We start from the raw sequence: 27849 nt of genomic DNA, 5'->3' as shown, positions 1-27849 counted from the left end.
TAGACAGCCGACATCAGCAGATCAAAGATGGTGAAAACTCTTCGGAGGCAGTTCTCTTCTATATTACTACGCAGGACTGAACACAGGAGCTGCAGGAAGCGCCAGGGTAGTAACTGGCCTCCAAAGACAGGGAATCCTCCCTGCGCTGGCAGCACTGCAACCAGAGTGAGCAAAGGGGCAAGGCTCATCCAATGCCATGGTGAAATATTCCAACAATTCACCTATTTGTCATCCGTTTTTGAGACTTTGTCTTTTCACCCTATGTACGATCAGTGAATCCATAGATCTCCTCTAAACTCGGGTCCCTTGGAACCGACATGGTCTGATCAGGAAGACGAATGCTACCTTGAACGTTTTCTGATGATCCGACTCAAGCAGCAAAATTTACCTGCAGGCAGAAGGGTGCGAGCTAATCCCTGTTGTGCTACAGCCCCACAGAGACAGCTGATCCTTCTGCAATTCCAAACTGCCAGTCAAAGCTTTAACATCTTAATACACAGCATGCTTTAATTAAAATTTCTAATTAAGGAGGGAAAAAAAACAACCACTAACCAGCAAAACTAATGTTGCAAATTAGCCAGCCTTACGTACAAATTGAAGGTGGTCTTTGTTGCTTTTTCATAGATCATATTAACGTTAGTACTTTAAGCAAATAATTCTGGACAAAGTTACCATGAGTTCACTTGTGCACATTTTAGTAGTGGGAGACAAGTCACATTTCCTAGACAAGCCTCCTTTTGTTAGGGTGAGAAGGCACACAACAGACAATCCATCTAATCATCTGCCTTTGGAAGACAGACCGAATCAAAAAGGTCCGAGGAACAAATAGACACATTCTGTCTGCACGGCCTCAGTGAAAGATGAAGTTGTGTCAGCCTTGCTCTTACTTTCGTCCCAGAAAAGAAAGGAAATGACCTGAGGAATCTGGACCGGCTACCTTTAAGGCTAGTAACTGCAGACTCAGGAGTGGCCTTCACACGGTAGGCAAGTGAGATGGGGTAGACAAGCAGCAGGAGTCTGAAGATTCGGCTCCACCCCTGCAACGTCCCGCACGTGAGAGTGGACCACCCACTGAACTCATTCTTCCAATTCTGTACCCATCAACTGGGCATGGATTTACTGCAACAAACATACAGTGAGAGTGAATTGTACATAACGTTTTTGAAATACATCATATACCAAGGGCAAAAACTGCTTGGCATTAATAAATCAAAAGGATTTGCAAAGAGCTTTTCTCAATACTGATATTGCAGCAACTTCAAAAGAAATGATGTAAAAAACCTGTGATGCTAAAATATGTATATATCTGTTATAACAACAGAATTAAAATACTAAATAAATGTGCGCTCAGATACAGTTATTACAGCAGTTCCTGGCCTCTGCAAATACATTTCAGCCTAAACCCGTGCCTCTTGTCCAGTCGGGTGTTCCTGACAGCTCTGTTTTCATTCCAAACTGGCAAACCTCTTTGCTTTTCCATTGTTCTAAACCTGGATGTCTCCCTGAAACTGCCCAGTCATGCCATGCTTTGCCAGACTGCAAATGAGATTTACAACTCGGCTTAGAACCGAATGGAGACCAAATTGTCCACTTGGTCAGGGGGTCTGTAAGCACAGATCAATCCTCAGAGTCAAAACCAAAACCAAACCCCCCCACTCAGGTATAAAGTGATTTGCATTTCTCTCCAAAGAAAACACTTCTCGTGCCAGAGCTCCCCAACTACATTTTTAACAAGGCAAGATGACGTAACATCGTCCCTTCCTTTTCCCTTCTGCGTTCATTAACAATTGAAACCTACCTTAGTTCACGTAAAAGAGAAACAAGACAGACATACATGAGAGAACACATCTCATGCTCTATCACACTCAACCTATGTAACTTTCTGTCCTCATGCCAAAACGCTCTGTTTATGCCATCCCACCTTTTCCTTCGGCTGCAATAGGGTACATTTGCCAAGGAAATCCGCTGACAGTATGACACTTTCACCCTTCTTGTATCTTAAGATGCAAAGCGAAGGGAAAAAAGCTTCCCAGTGAGACTTCCTGATTAGTCCAACATTTCAAATCTCCTCCATAGGTATAATACTCTACAATAATCTTTGTCAGGAAGCACCTGCAGACGGGACTTAAGAAACACAGGTTTTGATGCACTGAGCAACACTCGATGGAACGCAATTATTGTCTCACTCAAATTAAAACTACATCATGCAAAGAACATCAACTCTATGTCTAAATCTCAAAGTATGAAAAAAAAAATCAATTAAGGAAAATAGAAGCATGGTTTTGCTTACCCTCCTGCATGAGCTGCATTCTGCTTTTGGTGCAGGTGCACTGCCCATGCCAAAATCAGTTTTGACAGTAAGTGTCCTTCTGAGCCACACATACATTACAGGTCACTCAAGCACCCTCTCCCTCCTTTCCCAGTACCTCAGCCCAATGCTTTAAAATGCACAGACAGGACCAACTCTCAAATTCTTTCAACACAAAGAACGTGTAAAGTCACTCTACATGGTAAGGAATTCCAGAAGACTCAGACAAAACCGAGTGGGTAACAGAGGCAAAACCAACTTCAAAATAGATAAATACAAATTAATGCACGTAGGCAAAAAAATACGTGATGCTGAGCTTAGAATTAGCAGTTACAACTCAGGAAAGAAATTTTGGAGTATTCACTCGATTCTCTACAGCTCAACATGCGGTGACAACCCAGAAGTCAATCACCAGAAACTATATTGTTGGCAAAACAGAAATCATTCCTATGCTACAGTATACAACTGGGCACTTCTTGTGTTCTGCAGTAGTAAGAAAGAATGGGAAGTTCCAGAATACGCACAGGCAATGAAACCATCTCGGATGCCCAGATTTTTTGAGGGAGTCATTTTGGTTATTGATGATTCCTGCTCACTAACTAATTTTTTCTTGCTTCAAACAATTATCTCTAGATACTTTGTTTCCATTTCTAATGTTTTCATAGAAAGTATGATTCACATTCTGTAATAAGGAAAATCACATTCATATGAATGCAGGTGGGCACTAATATAGATGATCTTTCAGTAACTTGACATTGTCCAGAAGAGCTTCTGAAAGGCGTTGATCTTCCCAGGTAATAAAACAGTATTCTCATAGAGGGTGCAGAAATCAATCTAGCTTTGATTAAAGCAAAGCTTAAGAAAGAAAATTAGACAACGAATTGCTTGCTTTAGCTAAAAGGAAGAAATATAGGCAAAACCACTGTGTGGGGTCCAAGTTTCAGCTTGTCCTTACGGAACGCTGTTTTGGGAATGAATTCACCATGAGGGCACAGATTACTCCTAATTGTCAGGCTGAAGTTATAGGCACTAAAATATCAGTTTTCAGAGACAAGTAGTATAAAAGAACTGGTTCCTACACGTCTGAATGGGGGCCACATACAGCCTAATAAAAGCAATTTTGCGGTCCAAGGAGGATGGAGTCTCTCTGATTGACATGAATGAGGCCCTTGAGAAATCTAAGAATGAGCAACCAAAACACAAAGGCTGCCTCCTGACTTCCAATCAAAGAGAAGGAGAGGAAACTGATCTAAACAGAACCTTCTAGAGCTAATGAACAATCTAGATTTCTTAAAGGCTCATAAGTAATCTGATCAGCTTAGCCAAAATGCCAACGTAACAGTGCTAGCAGGCAACTCAGTCACCACCAGGGTTGTTTAGTTCAGCAGCTCTTGATCCAGACCTCAAATTACCTTTTGGTTAAGAAACACAAACTAGAACAGGCAGGACTGGCAAGGACTCAACGGTCAAAAAGACGATCGCGTTTTTAAGAATGAGCCTTGGAGTGCAGGGTAGGGCTCAGATTTACCAAAGATCTTGCAGGGTTTTTCTGATTCTGTTTGATTAGTTCCTTTCACAGCTGATCCCAATTCTCCAAAAAGAAAAGAATGAGATGGGCTTCCCTCTCCTGTCATTTATTAGGAAAGGAAAAACCAAAGACACATCAGAAACCCGTGGCTCTCTGAGAAAAAGAGGTCCCTTCGAGCATTCATCTTTGACAAGCAACAGTCACCTTGAGGGGGAGGAAAAAGAAGATTTCAGCCTTGCAGACTGATTATACCATCACGGAGAAGCACTCACACTAGATGCACAAATAAGAATAAATAACTTCAATAATTACTGAGAAACAGAAAACCCATTCTTATCCTAAACTCTAAAGTCCAGTAACAACAGGAACTAAAGCCGGTGGTGCGTGGACAGCAGCAGATATGGGAAGGACTCCCTATTTTGGCGGTGGCAACAGGAAATAAGCAGGCCCATCGCACTCTTTCTCCTCTTAGATAGTGTATATGGTGGAGCTACCTATTTTTGTACAGAACAGGAGAATTTGTGGGGAATCCCAGAAGACTACTGCCCTTTCTCCAGTATCTTGATAAACACAACCTCCCCCAACCCTCGAATTCCTTCTGGATGCCCATCACCCAGCAAGATTGGCCTCGCTGCAAACTGTCCTTATACAGTCCTCCTCCCTCTCCCAGGCTCAGCAGGTTGGGTTCCCCGTGCTAGGCTTTATCTTAAAATTATTCAATTTATATATTCAGTAAGTCCATTTAAAACTCATGCGTTTGTAAATAAAGAGTTTTTCAGCTCACTGAGAATATTAAAATAAAAGGAAAACACAAAGAGTTTTTAAAACTGCTCATAACTAGCACTCCTCTGCTGCCTTTCATCCTTCGTTTCACAAGACCCCAGAGCACTTCACAGATGTAAATACAGAGCTGCTCTCCCAGCAGTGGGACGCCGACAGTCCTGGGGTGGAACATGGGTGCTCAAGCACACGACTGCATCATTGCAACTCCTCCTGGTGCTGGGCTCTCACTTTTGCTCTGCCACCCTGTGGCTGTTCAACTGCACAGCTCCAACAAGCAAAGTGCCTACTGCCCAGAAAGAGATGTCTCCTACACGCCAAGAACTCCGCCAGTGGGGATGGCTCGTTTTTCCACGGTCAGGTACTTCCAACCAGTTAACACAATTGGTAGGAAGCGAAGAAAAGAGCTATTTTCAACTGAGACTCCCCGGGAAAAAAAAACAAAACCAAACAAACAAAAAACAAACACAAAAAAACACAAACACCAAAACAGAGAGGACACTGGGTTCTCTGGACACTGGACTTCTAGGTTTGGTCAACAGACTAGAGTTAGTGGCTCTGTCCCAGACATTAAATGCACCTTAGTTTTAAAGAGAAACTGTTCTCTAAGAGATGGGTTGCAAGCTTGATTGAAAACCTTCATTATAACCGCCAGCACATACCCCATTTTTAGGTGGGGAGATTCAGATTTGATTCCAAGTAAAGGATGCCACCTACTGAATCCTCGCTACCACGATTGCATGCTTTGACCCTCACGGCTGAAGACCTCTGGCAAGATCACAAGCCAGACTGCGGTCCCAAAATAAATTCCGAGGAAAAGCAGAAAACAGGCTTGGAAAAACAAAGCTTTCCTCACTGCTCCTCTCCCCACAACCCCAAGATGTATTACTCACTGAACATCTGCAGAGCCATAATAATTTCTAGTTTTGCAACACTGACAACCTTAGCAGTATTAAAAAAAACCCCTCCTTACATCTTTATTCCATTTTGGATTCATTATAACACAGTCTGACAGTATATGCCAGTACAGTACATTCTGCAACATTTAACCCCTGTTCCCAGTTGCCGTTCTTAACTTCACGGCTTAATGACACAGAGTCAGTAGATCACAATATGACCCTGTTAATATTTTTTTAATGCCATTTTTACAAATTACAGCATAATGCACTGATTACGAGGATGAAAGGAAAGTCTCTACGTCTGTCTGGAAACCAAATAAAAGAATGTTTGAACATCTGTTCATCCTACAAATGTCTTTAAAAGCTTTGATTTTCCCATAATCATTTTGTTCCACCATTTCACCCTTTTTCGAATGTGTATCCAACAGCCTCAGGACAGCAGCCAGAGATCTGCAGTAATAGCACGTTATAATCAAAGTTCTTGGGTACGCTTAAGTTCTCCTTTTGGAATTAAAAAAAAAAAAAGGGGGGGGGGGGGAACACAAAACCAAACCCCAGCCTTCAACAGATACCTCTCCAGCTGTCTGTCCTACACACACCTCTGCTAGGGGAGCGAAGTGAAAGGAGGGGGCTTTGCGACAGGGGTCTTAACGTAGGGGATTACAAAGCGCAAGGACAGGACACGGCGGTGGCTGAAGGGACTCGCGCGAGGCACGGCACACGTGCCGCCGCACAGCCTGCTCCTACTGGGTCCGCAGCGGCTGTCTGCGAGACCTCTGCCCAAGTCACAGCCTAAGAGCCTGAACACACCAGTTACTCACCGCGCACTGGAGCTGGCGTAAGCTGCAGGGCAAGAGCCTGCCCCACCATCTGCCGCGGGAGCCCTGCCAGCACCCGGATTTACATCCCCTTCTCCAGAGGCGGGAGCAGAGCCAGAACAAGGAGAAGCAACGAGCAAAGATGGGAAACAGGAGCACTGAGGAGGAGGTTAGGGCTTGGACTGAGAGGACGGAAGAAAGATCCTGAGTTAGTATGCTAGTCTGGAAATGAGATGGAAGATAGGGGGAAAGATTTTTAAAAGTATATTACAGGAGGCTGGACGAGAGAGGGATAGAGGTCCAACTTTGGAAGCTGTTGCTGCTCCCTCCCTTGGAGTAACCCAACCAAATAAACCATGGGACCCTCAGCACTGGAAGACCTTTCAGCCAACCAGAGGGCTGCAAAACTAAGTATTCCGGACTAATGAGTTTTCAAATGGATCAAGTTCCATAACAACTGACTCGCTGGATCCTGCTATGGGCAAATCCACAGTGTAGAGGAGAAAACATTAATCAGACAGTGCTTCGTAAAAATACACCCCCCCCCATTTATGCTGGCAGCCTCCTCTCCAGAACTATTCAAAAAGGCCTCAGAAATGAGAAAGACAAGAAACTAAGTTGAAGGCTAACAATTCTGGAGCAGCCAACAATATCCTACAGCAGGACACATCTCCTGATGACTGCCCTTTTCTTTCCAAAACGCCAAGCAGAGTTGGCAGAATTTAATGACCCATTTAAAATTTGGCAAGGCAGATAAAAATAAATGCAAGTTCCTTAATAATTCACTTTTGATTTTTTTTTTAAATGAGAAGGGTTTTTTTTTATACCAATAATTCTTGGACTAACCTGGGATGGTAATAACGGCATTCCTTCCATGTCATCTGTTTCTCTAGCTTCCATCACTGCAGTATCTTAAGCGGAGGTAACAGTTCAGGGTACAAAACAGGATTTGATAAAGGCTTAAAAGAAAGATAACATAAACATTCTTTCCAAAGACTGCCTTTGGGGGTGTCTGGGAAGAGGAGAGAAATGGGGAAGGAGAGGTGACATGGGTGTGAAATGCGTTTTTTTCATTATAGAAGGATACATTTTCCAGCAAGGCTGGCAGCACAAGTCACATTAAGCCATAGCTGAAGTTGCCTGCCTAATTCCTCTGGGATCACACTGAAAGCATACCCCGTAATCTTAAGGGATGTGCTAAAGCTTTGCTGGGACTCACTCAGCAGAAACCGTTTGGGATTATTCCACAAAGCACTAATTCTGTTCTGATTTAAAGGGGCACCATCAACCTAGTTAGACACCACAACCGCCCCGTCTCATGACTGCCCAGCTGTAAATACGCCCTCAAGAGCTGATATTTTTGCCATTTGTATCCACTTTGGTTACCTGGAAATTAAAAGGAAAAGAAAAAGACTGAAAAAAACAGGATCACATTAGCATGATGGAACTCACGCCCATCAATGGCTATTTGATTAATAATTATAAAATATGATGAATGAGTGTAGCAATCTATTACGGTCCTTTACTTCCATGTGCAACTAATGCACTTACATGATACATGTAGTCATCTTCTCTGGCTTCAGCGAACGGGTCATAGGCTGATATTTAACATCAACAAGCAGAAGTACTCTTTTTTGTTCAAAAGGCAGGAACTAACATTTTCCATGCTGCCAAGCCCGAGTCCAATCTCTGTTCCAGACTGCTGCTTTCGTACCTGTGGAATTATTGTTAGTTTTTACATTAAGGTGTCCTATGCTTTGTAAATAACAAAGAAGGAACATTAGCAGTGCTCTCCTTTTTATGTGCCTAGGACATGAAATTGAGAGGAAGAACTAAAGCAGCCATGAAATCCCTATTAAACAACTAATGGTTTCTAAAGCATCTTGGAGATATTCATTTTACAAGGCTTATACTGCAATCTTCTATCATTATTTTAATGGAATAAAGCCCTTGACTATTTCCAGAGGCAACAACTTCTTTCACACACAAAAGACATTTCGGTTACAACAAAAGAAAATAATTCTGGAGTCGGATTCACTGCAGAACAGGCAGGAAATTCAGAAAAGCTATACAAAACGTCACCGAAGATAGGTTCTGAACCTTTGGAACAGCCAACAGAACAATTAAGACTCTCAGTTACACGCATCATTATGTTTAATATGAAAAACATTTCTAGATATCAATCTTATTTATAAAAAAGATCCATACCATCTCCCAGATAGCATCTTACATAGTTGCAGCTGAAGGAATGTGAAACATCCATTTTAGGTTTCACCTACTATACCATGTGCTTTCTGTCCCCCACTTTGCTCGGGGAAGTAAACCCAATCAGCTTCGCTTTGCGGGTTGCACGAAATTCACATCTTGACTAGATTTAGATTAATATTGGTGGCAAACTTTTAAATCAGGAGAAACTTCAAAACAATTATCCAGAAAGACACCGCTATTAGAATACACCCCCAAATGTGCTCATCTGGCAGGTGACATTCCCTGAGAGACCATAAAGATTCACATTGCAAAGATGACAAAATAAGAAGATTCTAACAGAACAAAACCAGATCGTGGAGATTTTGGAGGGGGCACACAGTCAGCAGGAGCTTCCAGGCTCTGTTTGTGAGGAAGGAACAGGTCTAACACGTTCAGACAAGAAACGGAGTCCACCTGAATTCATTTCAGAGTCCGGTCTTTCAGGTGCAATCAGAGGCCTCTCGCTTTCTCAGGATTGGATCATTTTCTTCTGCGTGTCAAAGACATATCTTTTAAAGAGAAGAGAGATGGTAACAGGTTGGGCTGAATCATTCTTGCCGCTTTCATCCTCTTTGGTTGTATCCCCCTTCCCTGACTTAGACTTCTTCTTGGCGGCAACGGTAAGAAGCATCTTGGTATCTGGCTTCAGCCCACCTGTAAAGAACAAGACCACACATGACAAACGCGCCCAACGTCACATTTCAGTATAACCGGAAACAAATGAACAGGCAAGTTTACTTCTGAAACCAACCAAGGAAAATAAAGTAAATCAGGTGCATTAGGAAAGTCACATTTTCGCATCGGGCTTCTGGAATACAGTAACCCACATGAAAAATAAGCCTTCAAATATAGTTCACAAAAGTGATAACCCCATATCCAGTGCCGTATCCTTCTACAGCTTTAAAAAAAATTAAATTAGGCAAAAATTGAAACAAGCCAGACCAACTTGCCTGCTCTAAGGCCTTTACTCAGCAGACCTTTCCTATTATTTACACACATCTCCTGAAGCTTCTTCTCATCACTAAGAATATAAAAACGCGAGTCATGAATGAAAAGCAGCAACTGGTAAAATACTATAGTGTCTTAAGAAGCAGAAGGTTCTTCAATGTTTTTAGTCTATTTCACAGACCTCCCAGAAGCACACTATTTAGTTTTTAACAAATTATACAGTTTTGGGGTTTTTTTGTTTGGGGGTTGTTTTTTGTTTGTTTGTTTGTTTGTTTTTTGGCTAAAACGCAGTATTTGTTAAGGATTTCAACTGTCACTTTTTAGGGGAACTCGAATTAACCTGTGTAGGATTCTGGGGATCTAATTTAAGCCTTTCTCCAGACATTTGTGCCAAACAAAAATATTTGTCCTTTTCTTCCTAAATGGCTAGGCTTTATTACACTTTTATATTTTCTTTTAACTCGACATATCGGTGACATTTTAGATAAGAAATGCAAGATACCAAAGTCCAAAGAGACACTGTAAAACAAGAGAGATGCAAGCTCCTAACAGACCACTCCTGAAGAAAAGCTTTCTTAAAGCAGAAGACGGCGAACTCCTTGGAAGGTTATTCAGCGCCACCCAAACACGCTGCAATGTGGTTCTCGGGCATTTGGCCAAATTCAGCTCAGGTATTTTTAACCTGTGGTGTCACGTAACCTTATCTCAAACACTTAATCAGCTTCTTCCCCCCTCATATTGAAATTCAGATGCGGATACTCATATCGCAGCCTGACAAAAAGATTGAGATGCTTATGATTTACTGGAGACAGGAGGTCTACCAGCACAGGTGATTTGCTCCGGCACAGACACGTCTAGAGGCACCGACAGCTGACTGGGGGGGACGGGGGACACGGCACCAGAGCCCACCTTCCCCTCCCGCTGCGTCAGCCAGCGAGTCGTCGCGGGCGGCATCCCCACCGCACGGCGCAGGGATGGGAGGACGCGTTGAAGCAAAACCAGGAAACTGCCCATTTGCCATTTCATAACCAGCCCGAACGCCCCGGGGCACAGCCTCGGAGAGGCTCTTGGAGATAGAGGTGTCTCGCTTTTTTTTGAAATAAATAAATACATAAATAAATGCAAGAGCATGAAAGAGGAGAAAAGCAACACATTTGGTACATAACTAAATTACAGTCCACGCTACGGCTGCAGAAGTCCAGCACCAAGCAGAATCAACTTTGGTATAGTTCTGCAAGATCTTGTATTTCACAGTCACGGCAGCCGCCGTTTTCTCTTTTCAGATGGCAGAATACGAAAAAAGCAATGATTATTTCATTGTGGAAATAATTGAGACTGTGACTGTTTTTCCTTGATGGTCGAGAAGTTTGATAATGACTATCTCTGCATGTGTAAGGTTCAATTAATCAAACTAGATAATATGGTGTGGCCAGACCACATATTTATTATATGGTTTTATTACATTGTAGAGTCATGTTTGATGCAGCCGTTTCGATTTTTTAATTGGATGCTTTCACATAAATCCCATTAATATCATTAGCCTTACAATCACTCCATCTTCATCACAAAAAAAAATAATTTATCATTACATGAAAAGCAACTTCTTTCCTATTTGGAAAGCACTGAGAACATCTTGGGTGCTGCTAGGAAAAAAAAAAAAAAAAGCAACAGTCAAAGAGGAAAATAAAATAAAAACAGCAAAAAGAGTGACCTCATGCAGTCCCGCTCTCTACCTTTGCAGGGTTTATTTCATATTATATCTTTTCTTCTGTTTTGACCAAACTAATCGCAAGTGTCCCTGAACAGGGCTTCCTCCACTTTCCTGGGAAGACCATTTATTTTTTGGACAAAGAAACATTTCATTTTGCTTTCTAGTTGGTTTCCCTTTCTGCGTCTTATCACTATTACTAATGTTGCTGTTACTGGCACATTACTGTTTAAGAAAGATGTTTAACTAAATCCTCTCAGAAAGACACACTTTAAATTAATTAAAGCAAACAAATCCTAAAACACGCTTCTATTTATGTTAGTAGGCTTCGCCAGACTAATTTCCAAAAAATGCTAATTGGCAGAAAGGAGAACGGAAAGGAGGAGGTGTGGCATTAAAATAGCAGCCAAAATTTTCCCCTGCGGGTACATCTGAAGTGAGGTACCCCGGCTGCTCCCACACGCCCTCGCCCGCGGGACGGTGATGCCCCTGGGCAGGGGACAGCCGCTCGCCCCGGAGCCACGGGAAGCTCCCAGCCACCGGGCTGGAAGAGCCAACTTGGGATAAACCGAGCTTCAAAAGCCGGCAGCGGTACCAGCGAGCGCTCAGACCGCCCGACACATCTGAAACCTGGTACAGCATCTTAGGTGTTTAAACAAAAAAAATAATAGAACAATCTCATGTTTGCAAAGTTTCATTTTCCAGAAAAATGGATACGTTGCACGCGGAACCGTGCTCAGTTTTAAATACATTTTTCCCCGGTAATCTCACCTCCTCTACCCTATCGCTAACTTCCACATACGAAGAAGTAAAGATATACCTCACCTGCAGCCCTTAACACCTATTTGGGATTCAAATACAGTTATTACGGGCAAGAAGTTTACAGAAGAAATGGAAGAACGTGGTGGTTCCTACCAGCGAAAGGACGGGCTGACAGCCAAAGGCAGCTCAGGTATTGGTAAATTCAGGAGGTATCCAAATTACCTAATCAGATCCCACGGCCCTCATTCTGCAAACAGATTCGGTGGCCGGCATCGTACCCTGAGCAAATGGCATTTTCTGGTTTTCTGCTCTGGTGCCAGGAGGTCTAAGGGCCGCCGAGGCTCTGTGTCGGGGAGCAGCACAAAGGAGCGGGCGGGGAGAGACGGACAGACGGACGGACGGGGTGGGGGGGGGTGGGGGGGGCACAATCGGGGTTTCATCTCCCTCCGTGGATTTCTCGCGTTACACACAATGCATGCTTTACATTTTACAAAACCAAGGAAATGAAGGGAAATATATCTGTCACCGAAGAAGACATCAGACCTTTAATAGCTGAAATGACGGATATTTTTAGATGGAGGTCTAGTTTAACTTGCTTACATTAAGGGTCTAATCTCTCCTGAACAATAGCTGTGTTAGCTTGAATACATAGTGAGAAATCTGTTCCATTAATTAAGTGCTGCCTGTACTACTCGGATTCGTAGCAAATGTTAATAGATTTTTTTTTTCTTCCTCTGTTGGACAATTACTTTATTTTGCCAGGTTGCTAATGGATTAAATTGAAAAGGTCCATGTGTTAAAAAAAAGATTTTAGCTTCAAAGTTCTAAGAAATGCCTTGCATACAACAGTGGGAATACCTATATATTATTATTATTAACGGGCAGTCCTCAGAGGCACATAAGAGATCTGAAAGCTTAGCAAATTCATTCCCACTCATCATAACCATGTCTGTAACAAGAAGTGCCCAGACAGGTCTTATGTGAAATGTACTTCTAGCAGCAACTAACCCAGGTTAGACACGAAAATCCAGCTGTAAAAGAGTTTAATCTGCTTCATTCTTTTAGTTTCAACTATGGGTAACTATTAACAAAGAAGAACACAGACTATTAACATGCTGTCTTTTGTCTCAGTATGGTCTTGGATTTAATGCAAACTGAGCCACTTATAAATGCAAAAAAAAAAAGTGAATTTTCAAATTCAAACGAGAAGCAATACTTCATCAGGAAAAATATTTTCCAAGTCTAAGAATAGTTTTGCATACACAAAATAAAGGCTAAATGCAATATTTTATAGAGTTTTCGCAAATTACCAAGCAGCTAGCTTTTATTTGTAGTACCTTATGTAGTAAAATGCATTGCAGCCCGGAGTTTTAAAATTACTCACGCAACAAATTTGCACAGAAACATGCAGATTTCAACAACTTCCTATGGAAATTTCACATTGTAGAAATTCCGAACCCCTTCTTGTGTATAAATACAGGAAATAAATTTTGCTCCCCACCTCCTGCAATGAAGACACTCATATCTACACAAGTTTTAAGGTTTCCCTAACACTTCATTTTCTCCTTACATTAAGTTAACCGGGCCTCCCCGCAGCAGGGACCCGGCAAAGCCCCCTGATAACACCCCCGGCTGACCCCGGCACGGGGACAGCCTCCACAGCATCCCACTGGGGAGCACCGCCCGGCAGACAAATCACAGCAAACACGTAAAGCATATAAGTGTCCATAACTTGTGCTTTGTTTTTACTACGACTACTACTTCGGTTGTAAGGAGGACGAAAGCTGATACAATATCTGCCCCACTAATTCCTTTTGCTTACCCAACGGCAGGATGAAGGAACACCGCTGTGCTTTTTCCCCCCACATACGTTTTTATTTCAACTGTTACCCGTAAGCTTGCATCCTACTTTACCTTTTACATAACTTCCCTACTTCACATCCTCCTTCACTTAATATTGTCATTCCTTATCAACATCCTCTGTTATCTTATTTTTTTTTTTTTCTTATTAGTCTTCTGCTCCTTGAAAAGGTCTCCACGGGTGGTCTCTGCTCTTTCTCCTAAAGTCCAACTCCTTCTTCCTTGACTCCCAAGTCCACTTGCTATTCTGCTTCTTCAGGAGTTTTACACCTCTCTTTCTTTTTCCAACTTTATTTTTCAGATTTCCCATCTCCCCATTTCTATTTCCACAGATCTCTTCACTATTTAGGAATAGTCCTGTCTCCTTCAAAGCTAATGAAACATTGTGTTTGAATGGAAGATTTTAAAGACCGAATGCCAGACGCATAGTAGATGAGAAGCAAGATACTGCAGTATCTCCTTGTAGCCCAGCCAGAGACGGGAGTAATTTTTAAGCAACTGATAAACACATCATTGAAAACAGGTGTAATAATACAGGTGCGGGACATACTCCCCAGCACAGCCAAGGAGAATAATTTATTTTGCTGAAGTTCAACAACTCCCTTCTCGTACGCACGCTTGCAAAAAAAGCCTACTGCTAACTACCCTAGCTAGCACTGACGAACATGAAGGTATTTGCGCGTATGATTACACAGTTTTCTTACAGCACTAAAAATTGCAATGGGAAAAAAAAAAAATCATGTTAAAAGATTGCAAGTCTGATTCATGAGGACTTGGCTTTCAGGTCAAAATTAAACGTTCATCCTACTGACAGAAATATCAGCAAACAGATTGCACCCGCTACCCTCAACGGTTCGTGCCATGGTTTGCTGGGGAAACACTGGCTCAGAATTCTTACCGCTGCGTAAGGAAAAGAACACATTGAAGCTATACCAGTAGCTCATGCTAGAATAGAAAATATACCTTTTTGCACTCAATATTTAGAAATTCCTAGACTATTCTTGACCTGATGATATTATCTTCAAACCTCCCATTCTATTCAGGACTTCGTGGGCAGAGATTCAGTGGGAAACTGAACTTTGTTTTTCCTTTCCGTAAACAAAATACCCTATTTGCTTTCTTTCAACACTGCAGGTAAACTCAACTACCTGCAACTTATTGCTTCCTGTCAACATTCAAATGTTGAAAATTGACCGAACATCAGAAAACAAGTTACCATAGCGTATTTGACGTTGCAAATAATTTTTATCCGAAGCAAACGTAACCTTTTAATATGACAGGCGGACATTTTTCTTTCTTCCTGAATGAAGGGGAAAAAAAAAAAAAGAGCAAAACTTGAAAGAGGCAAAGGGTTGGGGATAATCCTCACTCACAATGGATTATTCGTAACAGCTGTTTTTCACAATTTCAGGATTTCCTTAAATTGAACCCTCAAAGCCTGAACGCTCATTACACAGTTAAGGAGTGTGTGCCTGCACCAACTCTCCTGCTAACAGAGAGTACAAAAGCCAGCTGACCTGAACATCAGAAATAACCGCAGCCCTGGATGGAGACATCCATGCCACAGCCTGACGCAGAGGGGCTGCGCTTGAGAGTGGACAGAGAGCAGTCTCTCCCCCTGCTTACTGCAGCAACGGGCCGTTGAAAGGAAATAGAAACTTTTTACTGGTACTGCAGGACTTCACAATCCGGTACTTCAGCCCAACAAAACTGCAAACTAATTTGATTTATTTTTTTTTACCTTGCAACAGCTATGTATATTCATCCAAAACTTAAAAATAAATTGATATATTTACCTATATTCAAAGAGGGGTACAAAGTTCAAATACAGCACTCCTACTGTTTCAGATTCTGATGAATTTTAAAATCAAGAAGGATTAATCTATCACTGGTTTCCAGCAAAATTAAGAGAACTGTCAGTGGTACAAGCGCTGGCTCTCAGACTCCCAACAATGCAAGTGCACGCTTGCTCTCCGTCTTGTCCCAAAACTCGTCAGCAGTTCTACAAAAAAAGTTATCATTAATCCATGCCCTAAAAACATGAAAAGCTGATGCAATTATGCCTAAAGTAGCATTCCGGAGTTTTGATTCAAACAAAAAGCAGAAGCATCCCAAAAATCAGAGGATCGTTTGGCCAGCACCACCTGCTACAGTCATTTCTACAAAGAACAAGAAAAACAGAAAACGTAACATCCTGTTGCCTGAACTCTACATTCAGCCGCTAGTAGCAACTCCGCTTCTCTCCTCCTCTGCTAAAGATATCCCAAATCCTGCCTTTTGATTTTATTCAAGCTAAGGCGGGCATTTTTCTCCTTCAATATCCCAGCAAAAAAATCCTGAGCTGATCGGGGAAAAAGAACATTGTAAGCCTTCCAAGAACAAAAGCACTAAGTTACTCTGCCCATAAACACTGTAATAGGAACATCAGATCTGCCACCCCACATCTAGCCCACTGGATGACCGGTCATCGAGAGACTGCCGGTCCTGTCTAACTTGGCATCCCTTCATCTCCCTGTCATTAACATATGGGGCTTCAGACAGAGCAGGGACAAAAACTGTGTCCTGAGCTAATTAGAGCCTGGGATCAGGTCGGAGTTCTCTACCTGACATCAGGGTCAACGTGTCAACACCTAGCAACCTTCCTAGCGAAAAGGTTTAAGCACAGTGCTCCTAACAGGAGCCGATCTACTCTGCTCCTAGGTGTTCATCACCATGATAACGAGAATAATGTGATTACCCAGACAATTCCAATGTAATAGTTGACCAGAGATTCACTCAAGAAACAAGAGATACTCCTTTCCTTGCTACCCTCAGGAGCTCAGGATTTGAGCTTCAATTACTTCCACAGATCAGGCAATGAATTTTACTTATGTAAATCCTTTCACAGTTCTCCAGTAATTCCATTTTGCATTCACACCACCTTTTCTCACATCTCTTGTCAGTCCTCTCAAATATTCTGCTACAGTTTCAAACTCCAGAGTAGATTCATTTTTCTCTTCTGGCTGGTACAAGATCTGCTATTATCACCTTGCCTGGCTCGTGCATATTCATAGGACTACAGCACGAAGTTGGCCAGGGAGAGCAATCAAGCTCCAAGGAGACCGGAAAGTAGACTCCTTCCTTCCAAGTGAGAATTACATTAATGCCTCAGTGTGGTACTTGTGATCTACACAAAATATCCGTAACTCACTGTTTGATGACAGAGACCAGAAAAAAAGGTCTTACAGCCACTTTGAGCACAAGTAGACTGCCCCACGCCCCGACCAAACGCTGCTGTGACAGCCAGCCTGCATCAGCAGAGGAATTCCCACTGTCTCAGCTGGGTAGACTCTGTTTAGAAATCCTTAACCACTACAACATTTCCCCATAAACTGGGGAACAGCTGCCCCGTACCACATCAGAGAAGGCCGCAGTTCGGTGACTTGAGTCTTGCGTATCAACTTGTTAAGTTTACACAGGCTTTGGGACTGAAAGACGTTATGATAGGAGGTGGTACTACTGGAAATAACATGGATTTCATTACGGGCTCCTGCTTAGCAGGGAAAGAGCTAATCTTCCTTGATGAGGAAGACAGAAGCCGTTTCAATTCAAGAGGCTGACCTAGGTGAAGTTCAGGCCAAAGCTGTATTTGGAAAACTCTCCCATCAAGCCGGACACAACCCTTTCAAGCTCAGTGCCAATTCTACACAATGGCTTGAACTGCGCTCTCCGGCAGTCCTTAAAGGCACACTTTGTATCTTGGCTTTTGCTGCAAGCAATCAAGAAAGAATGCAAGAAAACAAAACTGTTTCCCAAGCACTGTTTGCCGGTGCCATAATTAATATAATCAAACAATTCCACAAATTGCTTCCAATTGCTGGCGTCACTTTCATGTGCAGAGCCAGACTTTCAAAGAAGGGCCCTTCTTGTCCTACATCCTTACGCTGGTAACCCTCGCTTCACACAATAGTAAACAAGACCTCGCTAAATAGTATAGGGTAATTTGTACTGTAATAGGTCCCCAAGGCACCATGGACACAATTTGAAATGCCATCTAATTTTTCTTTTTAATTAAAAAAGCAGTTACTATATTTAAACAACAACACAAAAAAGTTCAGAGGGGACAGACTGGAGTTTCCCACAGCTCTCCGGGAGTTTTCTCAAGGTCAGGAAGAGTTTTATAGGCTCGATTGGTACACTTTTTTTTTTTTTTTAATTAGTCTGCCATACCCTGCGCATGAAGTCAGCGTCTTGATTTTTCAGCCTGATATTTTTCATATTGCTAAATAGAGCACAGACTCCAGGACCACACCACATCTATCGGCTGCTGATCAGGTATGGATGCCATACTTCCCTGGATGTGCCTTGCCCGCCCCTTCCTCTCCCCTCTTAGTCCGGAACTCGGCACCTACACCGAGGACACCCGGCATGCCACACTGCATTGAGTGCGCGCCATCCGTGCAGTTTTATACTCCTCAATTTCCAGCATGATACGTTATCCATTTTCCCAAATTTACATAACACAACCACATTTTAACCTTTTCATGGCAAAAGGAAAATGTAATAATTGAACACCAGATACGAATGGACCGCTGCCCTCCGAAGCCACCTAGCAGGACAGCCTTCCGCACAGGAGAAATCCCTGCTGCATATCATACCACTGCTCTGCAAGCACCTCATTAAGTAGTCTACACAAACCCGCACACAATTTAGGAGGATATTTGCAGTTCCCACAATGGGTTTTCCAAAACTCGCACTAACCCAACATACCCTTCAGCCCCTAATAACAGCCCTGAAATGAAGTGATACACTTGAGGTCTTCATTTCTAGGCCAGCTGCCCATACCGCGGTACGAATAGGTTGAGAGTAACAAACCCGACCTTGTTTTATAGGCCAACACGTATTTCAGCTGCTGTTACGTTTGCGCCACAACCTTTTGTGGGCTAAGCCCTCTTAGGGCACCTCTACTAAAGAGGGCATCTTTATACTTTACACTCCTGGAACAGATCTGTGGTTTGTATGCTCTATGCAATTTTTTGTTTCTGTGTGCCAGAGACTAGCTTTAATACACGCTACAGGTGGAACTCCAGTGCACCACGATTACCACGCCTAGGCTACACAGATTAAGCGTACGCACAATACAACGGATCAACTTGCTGAGCTACAAGACAACCACCAAGGTGATCTTTTTGTCCTCGAACCCGCCACTGTCTCATCAGCCTAAAGGAAAGGATTTTCAAATTTATTTCTGCATGAGCTATATATGTGCTTTCAGTACATTAGCAAGGCTGCAATTACGCCAGCTGGTGTGTCATACCAGCAATTATTCACAAGCTCTCTTTTCACCTGATGGCCACTCAAGGTCCACGCAGTCACTGAGTCGGTGCCTAAGCGCTATACTCATCCTCCCAGCGCACCGGCAAGGAGAAGCAACTCTCCTGGGAAGAGGGAATGCAAAGATAGAGCTGGTTGTGCTTAACCTACTGATGCTGTGCATTTAATCTGCGTGTTCTTCGAGCTCCCTGAAGCAAAAACTGAGTGCATGGAAAATGCCCAGCACACCGCAGGAGCAACTGTGACAAAACAATGGAACTAAGAAGGACATCAAATTATTAATACCAATATATGCAACCCACTTGGAAGCCTGGGAATGTAGACAGGCTCTTGTTACAATTCAACAATAGAAAGAGCTATAGGCAGGTCAGTGTGAAATATCTAAGACCATTCAAAAGAGTCAAAGACAGAACAGGGTCTTAAAATTGCATGTCTTGTCACTGGACCTCTAAGAAGACCTCTCCCAGGAAGGGAGAGAAGGAAAGAAACACGAAGACATCGACATGATGAATAAAATTTGGGAGAGACTATGACGGCTGTTGTACAGCTCAGACTTTCACACGTTTTACTGCGGTGGCGGGTCCTTGCTGATTAAAATCCTCAAATCATGAGGGACAAAAATTCAGAAGAGCGCCCCAAAGAGTATAGCTAGATGTGAAGAAATAGATCAAGGAACCACTAAGAATAAGAGCTTTCATGATTTTAAAACCTGTAGAACATCACATTGGGACTAAGTTTATACCCAGCAAGGGAGTTGTCAGGCCACCGCCACTCAGCAATGGGCCAGAAGACACTTTTGATCGAGTTTTTGTCAGTATCCCAGTACCTGTAAAATAGTAAACAAAACGTTCATGCTCTGGTGCTCTAAGGTGAGCAGAAACAACTGAAAACGTGTTCTGAATTCAACACAAGGGGCTAAAGTTCCATCAGCCCAGCGAAAAGACCCCACCACACACTGCACCGCTGCACAGCCTCTCCTAGGGCAGCCTTTCAGAAAAGCAGACGATGCAGGCAAGCTCAGGTTAGCAGATCTGATGCCGAATCAAAGGCAATTCATTACAAAGCGGCTTCAAATCAAAGTGCGAGATCCGCAGGCCTGGCTGTAATCCTCCCGTCTTGCCTGCAACTCTTGATGTGGAGTAGGCACCACAGAAGCCAGTTAAGCTGGACCAACTCCGCTGACGGATCCCAGGCATCTGCTGCTCAGCGCTGGTCCGGAGTTTAAGTTCGGCGATATTCATCTTCCCCCGGGCTGCCTTTATAAAGCAATCCTGAACAATGGGACTTCAGAATAAAGAATAAAACATCTAATTTTTTTAAAAACTTCTCGGCAAGGGCCTTTAATGCGATTAGAAGGGGGAGGGGGATTGGATAGCAGCTTTTTCTTTTTTATGTTATGTATATTGTGTGTAAACAAATATGCAATTTGCTTTAAAAAGATAAGGTGATTAAATTTTTATCGGGCTTGTACTCTGTTGTCACCACAACAAAGAGAATTAGGAGGAGGAAAGAAAGGCCTTTTTATTTGAATTATGCTCTTACCAGAGGTTCTCTACAGCACAGCTGTAAAGCCACTCAATGTTCTCCAAACAGGCCCTTTGATTGCATTTTATTCAACTTGTTTGCATTTGGAGCAATCGAAAGGAAAAGAACGCTCCACATTTTGATGTCTTAATGTTCCTTAATACCTTCTTTAATTTATATTAAGCTTCTTAACTAGGGTGATGAATTCTTCAAAAACAATAAAGACCTAGTGCAGAAATCTTTCACACACCATGAAAATTGAAATTATAATGTATTCATGGCTTTTTTTGTTATGAAAAAAACATTATTTAGAAGAAAGATTTAAAGCATATAGAAAAATCCTGAAGTTGTATGAAAATTACTTGATCCACAGAAATAGACGAAAGTTCAAACTAATTATTACAAGGAAAATAAAATGTTGTGGGAGGTGGAGGAGAAGAGACAGTGCGAGAACGGTGGGCTGCTATGAAGTTTTTAGTCTTTTAATAACCTTATGAATTCCTTCTCTATGGCTTTCTACAAAAAAGATGCTGGAAACTTGTATAATTTTGTTTTACCAAGACAAATTCAAATGCCTGCCAGTTCTTCCTCCTTTATTATTCATATACTTCTTCCCTAAAATGGCTCTCCAGGTTCACGGTTCCACAGTGCATTTCCCTCCCAATGTCTTTCACACTCTGCCAAGACCAACAGTACACACCGAAATCGGTGAAGATTGCAACGGAGCACGCAAACGCCCACGGACGCAGCAGCTTCACGGGGTATGTGTTCCCGGGTGAGGCTCCCAGATTGAAACACCATTCGCAGGTGGATCTCGGTCTCAGGGAGGCAGGCTGCACGAGAAAAGCAAGGGTCGTGCAATACAAAGCACAGAAGAGGCCACCCGAGGGACAGGACTGGATGGGTTTGGATTTTGCAGGCACCGCGTGTTTTCCAGTTACAGTTACAGGATGCTCAGCCTGGTAAAGCTTCAAACACTAACTGTCTGGCCCACGGTACAAAACTCGCTCTCAACAATTCCAGTGTTCTTAAAAATCCCTTCTGCAAAAAAAAAAAAAAAAAAAAAAAATAATGAACACAGCTTTCAGAGAAAGTCCATTACGGTACAAATCAGCCTTAGCGAGGAACGTCCAAAAGAACATATCCTTGCTTTGCTTCCCAACTTGTCTACTACTTTACTTTTTTTTTTTTTTTTTAAACTTAACAACTTTACGTTCCAATGCAACTTCTTTATTTCTCAGCAATACACGTGTACAGCTACAGACGCCTCACCTCGCTCCCCCTTTGCCTCCGGGAGGAAAGGCCGAAAAGAAACCAGCGAGCCCTGGCTGGCGCTTCCGTGAACACCAACTCGGCGCCTTAGGGCTGTGCTGCAGCCGCCGGGCGCGTGGGTAGTACAGCAGCAGAGAAACGACCTTCCTGAACCGCATCAAGTGATTTGAAACAGCCTTGAATTAACGTATTTGAAAAAGAATATACATTTTCACCCGGAACGATTGTTATTTTTCGTCGACATCCTCCGACTGCTCACCTACCTTTCCCCAAGTCACCTTTTTAAGCAAATTCCAGGAAAGCTCAAATTAAAGCCCCAGGGATAAAGCCTGCCACGTTTACAAAATACTCGTGAAAAATCTCACTGAGCTGTACCGGCAATCAGCTGGCCACAATAATTAAAACAGTTAAAAAAAAAAAAATAAAAAACAATCACGTGCTGCATTTACCATGGAGCAAAACACTGCTGATCCTAATCCGAGACGCACGCACCCTGGGTGAGATGACACCCCCCTCCCCAGCAGGGTCACACCGTACAAGCGCAGAAGCATCAAAACCGAAGAGCTTAAGAGCGTGTACAGATCACCACAGCGAAACTGAAAAAACCACCCTCAACAAGTCCCAAGAAACTGCAGACTGTGTCAAAGGCGGCACAAAACAGCTTCACCAACCATGTCGTCGCCCTCTGCCATGGTATCGTGTTTTTCTCGTATTTGTCCTATAAACTAATCGCTGCTTTTGCGGGAAATGGTACGGAGAGACAAAGCAACGCTAAAACACACACTTATTTAAACACAATAAATTATAACAGGTAACACCTATTGTATCCCACCTATTAAAACTTTCATCTTTTTTTTTTTTTTTTTTTTTAAGGGAGCAAGTACAAAATTTACATATCCAAAACAGCGCTTATGTATGTAACCAGTTAGAAGTCTTAACTGCTCTATCTATGAAAGCTTGTGCCTTTAAGCAGAAATGATTCATGAATTTTAATTTGTTTTAAATGTTGAAAAATTCCAAGTAAATTGAGTCAACAAGCCAGCAAAGAATGAAGACGCATATCTGTTTTTTATTTTAAAAAATAAAAAAAAAAGTCAAGTCTATACATTTCTTAGTCACCAACAAATCCTCTAGCAGTGAAAAAATACTTTGCAGTAACTAAGTTTCCTGCATTTCTTTTAATTAAGACACTCTGCTTTTCCCCCCTTCGGCAGGTGCTGGTTAAGCATCATTGAGCCTTAACTGATTATTTAACTACTACTACTAACTAACTATTATTTAACTGCTACTATTTTGAATTGTTCTTATAGAAATGAATAAAGCCAGTGATTTTGGAAACCGGGAAAGGGAGGAAAGATCTGCAGAATGGAAACTCTTCCTGTAAGCTGCTTCATTAACCATTAATCTCAAAAAAAGCAAAAAGTTATCAGCCCACCCTCCAAATAAAGACATTTCAAACGAATATCAGCATTATTTTTAAAGGCATAAATTAATTATGTTCCCCCTCTCAATACCAAGGGCTTTCAGTTCCACTTTTTCATGCTTTTTCTCAGTAACCATAAAGATCAGAAATAAACCTTTGCATCCGAGGTTAATATTTTCTAATAATTATTTTACAGTACTTGGGCTCCAAATAAACAGCAACGCGGCCGAAGTCAAACGCAAACTGTCGTAGGCTTATGCAAAGGGGCAGGCACGCCAAGTCAGACTCTAATCGAGACAGCACAAGTCGCAGCGATACAGTGACACAGACCTCGCACGGATTAAGAACTTAATACCTCTATCCATGCCCCAGCGATACTTCCATTTTTCTAGGCAAGCACCCAAGGGCTGGGTTTCCTTCCTCATTTACACTCTTCCTGGGGCACAGACTGTTCTAAAACCTACTGAAGTGAAGTATCGGAAAATGCAGGTACAGCCTCTCTCCGAGTCCGCAGGAAGCAGATCGTATATTTAAGGCTGAAGGAGATTAGCTTTCCTGAGCCGTCCCCCCAAAAAGACTCTCTTCATCTTTCTGAAATTTCCAGGTGCTGATATTGTTTCGAAATAAGACATAGGCAATTCACAAGGCTCAGAGGCAGGAATTAATAACAGGCGTCCTGATGCCAGGTCGCTGCCTGGAAGAGAACAAATCACAGCAACCTAACTTACAAGATACCCGCTGTTTCAGTGTCTGGGTCCAAATTTCGGCAGCGAGAGGGAAAAAGCTGGCAACTAGTATTTCAGGGTGTTAAGAGAGCCAACCCAGCTCCGTGGACTGATAACCTGGACTGAAGAGTTACTCCGCATTTCCAACCCACCAACTCACTTTGACTTGCATTGCAAAAAATCCAACCCCACAAATACATTTGGCATTTCTTGGGAGTGAGCAAAAGGCAGCATTGAAAGAGAGGAAAATTAGATTACAGGAGACGTAACATGACCAGCCAAAACACACAAACAAATTAAAAATAAATTAGCCCCGTTACCAAAACCACAGCGGCAGCATCTTGTGTGATGACTGTTCATTTCATTGTGCTTGGGTTCTAGTACAGTCCATTTCAGAAGGAGTTCTCGTGTCTCAAGATTTATTTTTCTTGACAAATAATTGTTAAACATTTGCCTTGTACCAACATATCCATGTTTATGATATCCTGACTTACTCAAAGACAACACAGGAACATAGCTTAGCCTATCAACCCAAAGGACATGTGCATGACCCTACCAAAGCATGGAATAAATTTTGCCCACCGAATTTTGCTAGAATACTGGATTATTTTTTTGTTGTTGTTGTGGGGAGGTTAAAGATAAAACAAATTCACACTCAAACTACATTTTCTCTGAAACCTCTTCTATGTCTTCTTCCTAGCTCCCATTATGATACTGCACCAGTCAACTTTGCGCTTCACAGCATCTAAAAAGACAACCAATAAAAGGAAGCAGTGTCCCTTCCAATACCCATCTGTGCCTGTGTTCCCTATTTAGACCCCTGCCTCAGGGTTTTAATTCCCCCTCCACCCTTACACTCTAGTTGGTCTCAGTGGTCCTGATGTCTCCGCTTATTGCTCAGGGCAGAGCTGATCAACTGCAGGTTCTGTGACTGCAACCAAGGAGCCCTTTACAATTCCAACAGCTGTTACTGATTTTGCAGTAGAATCATGGCAAGTCTCTGGTTCAAACCCTCCCTCCTTGCACAGAGGGAGAAAACAACAAGAACAATCAAAAAATCCCAAGAAAAGGGAAGGACTGGGGAGGCATCCTGGATAAAGGCACAACCCTAGCCGGTAACCATTTTGCCTACGCAAAGAAAGCAACATGCAGACTATTACACCACACGAGGTCCAGCCTGAGGTCCTATCTCATCCAGGTTCCTTCCTTACCAGCAGACACCAGAGGAGGAGGAGGTCTGCAGCGCACTGTGACGTTAGGTCACATTCTCCTTTTAAAGGCCGCGGTAGGTGCCCTGCAGTCAGCAGCGCAGAGCTCTCGGGTACCGCACGAGGAAGCGCATCTCGGCGCAGGTGGATACGCCAACCCCGTCTCCCCGCTTCGTTAAGCCATTTCAGCCTTCACAGATCACAAGGGAAGCAGCAGCAGTGTTCCCTCATCCTGCGTATTGATGATGATGGAATTCACGTAAAAGGGTGCATTTTACAGGCAGCTCATCGAGGCTACGGATCTACAGTAAGTTTACATTAATACTTATGCTGCTAAAATTCAAACTCCAGCAAAAACTCTGAGGAGAAAGAAAAATCAGAGTCTTTACAAAATCCAGCGGATGCACTCCCTTCAAAATAAGTTTGTACAATAAGTCTTAAGATTTTCCTTAGGAGTGCTACTTGTTTATTCTTTGGAAGAAATATGGAATACTACGGGGAAGATAAGAGTCTGACTCTTTGGAAGGAAACCAGGTAGTTCGCCCAAGAGACACGCGGGTGGTTCGAATGAAGCAGCATCTGCGACTCCCTCCCAAACAAACACGTCGGCCTCCATGGCTTAAACGCACATACTTAAGACAACCCGTGTGGTGCCCGAGTTCTACTCTAGGTGCAGGAAAAACTATCAGTTTGCGGAGAGGAAGGCACCAGCCCTATCTCCTCTGTTGGGCAAAAAGATGCTGAGCGAGGACCACACCGAGATCATTTCCGCAGTAAGACAGAAGTGGGAAATATATGGCAATTACTTTTAGGATTTTGTTTCGTATTTACATGCGTTGTCTTTCACCTAACAATGTTTTATTAATAAAAGGCAGCAAAAATAAAAACAAACACACAGCTGAGACCGGCTCAACTTGCAACTCCAAAGTATACTTTTAGTGAATTTCATTGGAACAAAAGAAAAAAAAAAAATAAAAAAAAGAGCCTTAGCATTAGAAGAACCTGTGGGTTGACTGTGCTGACTTCTAACGAAGGTTAGTTTGTGCTCTGCAATCTAAAATTATAATGGACAGGCCACTCTATTCCCACCTTTTATTCAGTCCTATTTTACTACTCCAAATATACACTACCTAAATTTGTATACTCTTTAACAGTAGTTAATCTTCAATTAAAATACCTAGAGCAGAAACCAAGATAACTGGTTTAAAAGGTAAAAGCTTATTGACAAAAACGTATTCTTCATATTGCCTTTTTTTAATTCTGCATATTAAAAATGTCATTTTTATGACTTGAAAAAAATCTTCAGGAATAATGAAGGCTAACAAAAGACTGAAGAGCAGTAATTTAAAAAGCTCCATATGTAGCATCCTGATTACTGTATCAGTCCCATTTCCATAACGAAGGGAGAAGTCACCAAACTGCTGCCTGTCCTTTCTGGTGACAAAGAAAGGGCAAAGAGGACCGCATGTTTTCAAGGCATCATCCTTCAGGCTCTAAGGGAAGAACAAGAAGTCTCCTGCAGTGCAGTATGTGGGTGTCAGTGTCCGGCACTTTTCTGGAATACGGTAACCCCGGCTCTGGTGGTCCCTGCACATGTACTTAATTTGGAAGCAGCTGGGTTCAAAAGTTTATCCTCACTTTTTGACCTGCAAAGGTTTAGTGTGTGGGCGTGCACGTGAGTGTGTACATCATACCACACAAGCTGAAGATGTGCAGCCACAATACACACAGCGCGCGAGTGTTTACGTGGATGGTTTTGCACGCAGAACATCTTGCATATTTTTAAATACCAAAACATTATCCAGTATACATCAGTGATGTGCACTGCGTGAGCGTTCAGCCTTCCCAAGCCAAACGTGGCCAGTCTGCGTTTCAAAATTCAGTAAGCTTCTGGACCTTTCTGGCATAATTTCAAAGGACACATTAATGAAATAATTCATTAATTGCGATACTATCTATTTAGATAGGATAGGTTCAAGATGCTTCATAGGAAGTGCAACAAGCAAACCTGCAAGTTTGACCAGATTCATGTCACTAACGCGCCCATCACAGGTAACACCCAAGTAACAGACACAACGGCCAGAGAATTATTTTCACGTTTACAGTGTTTCTCATCACAGAGGCAGCGAGCTAAAAACGTAAGCGAAGCAGGGGCGAAGGGAGAGAGGCAGGAAGACCAGAAAGCACAAGGAGCCTGGGAACCTCTGAGCACAGTAAGTTTATGAAAGTACCAGTGACAAAAGTATAGTCAGACTGGGGGAAGTCAGAGCTCAGAAGAATTAATATATTCTCCAGCTGAGATCTGAATATTTTCCTTGAATTGCTCTAAAGCCCTCTACAATTGCAGGCAGAAATCCCCGATCTTGGCACAAAGGATATATTTTTCAACCATTTGTCACTTTACAGCTCAGACACAGAAGCAAGTTAGTGCCTATCAGCTGAGCTTCGGTAACTGCGAATATATACTCCTCAGCACATCACATGCACGACAGAACATCTTCGCTGGGATTTGAAAAGAGATCCGAG

General features: G+C 42.6%; 1 protein-coding gene across 1 annotated transcript in view; it reads right to left on the bottom strand.

Annotated features, from left to right (window-relative positions):
• Positions 1-8143: 8143 nt before the first annotated feature.
• The window catches only part of EEFSEC (eukaryotic elongation factor, selenocysteine-tRNA specific), a gene marked incomplete at its 5' end in the record, with an annotated part of 132879 nt that continues 113173 nt past the window's right edge, over positions 8144-27849 (bottom strand). The window contains one exon of the mRNA XM_082487799.1: positions 8144-9234. Within this exon, the coding sequence (XP_082343925.1) occupies positions 9050-9234 (185 nt within the window). The 3' untranslated portion in view covers positions 8144-9049. The remainder of the gene's footprint in view (positions 9235-27849) is intronic.

The sequence above is a fragment of the Vanellus vanellus genome (assembly GCF_965231255.1).
Source record: "Vanellus vanellus genome assembly, chromosome: 9".
NCBI classification, from domain to species: domain Eukaryota; kingdom Metazoa; phylum Chordata; class Aves; order Charadriiformes; family Charadriidae; genus Vanellus; species Vanellus vanellus.
The sequence above is the reverse complement of the archived record's forward strand: the minus strand, read 5'-3'. Positions and strand labels throughout refer to the sequence as shown.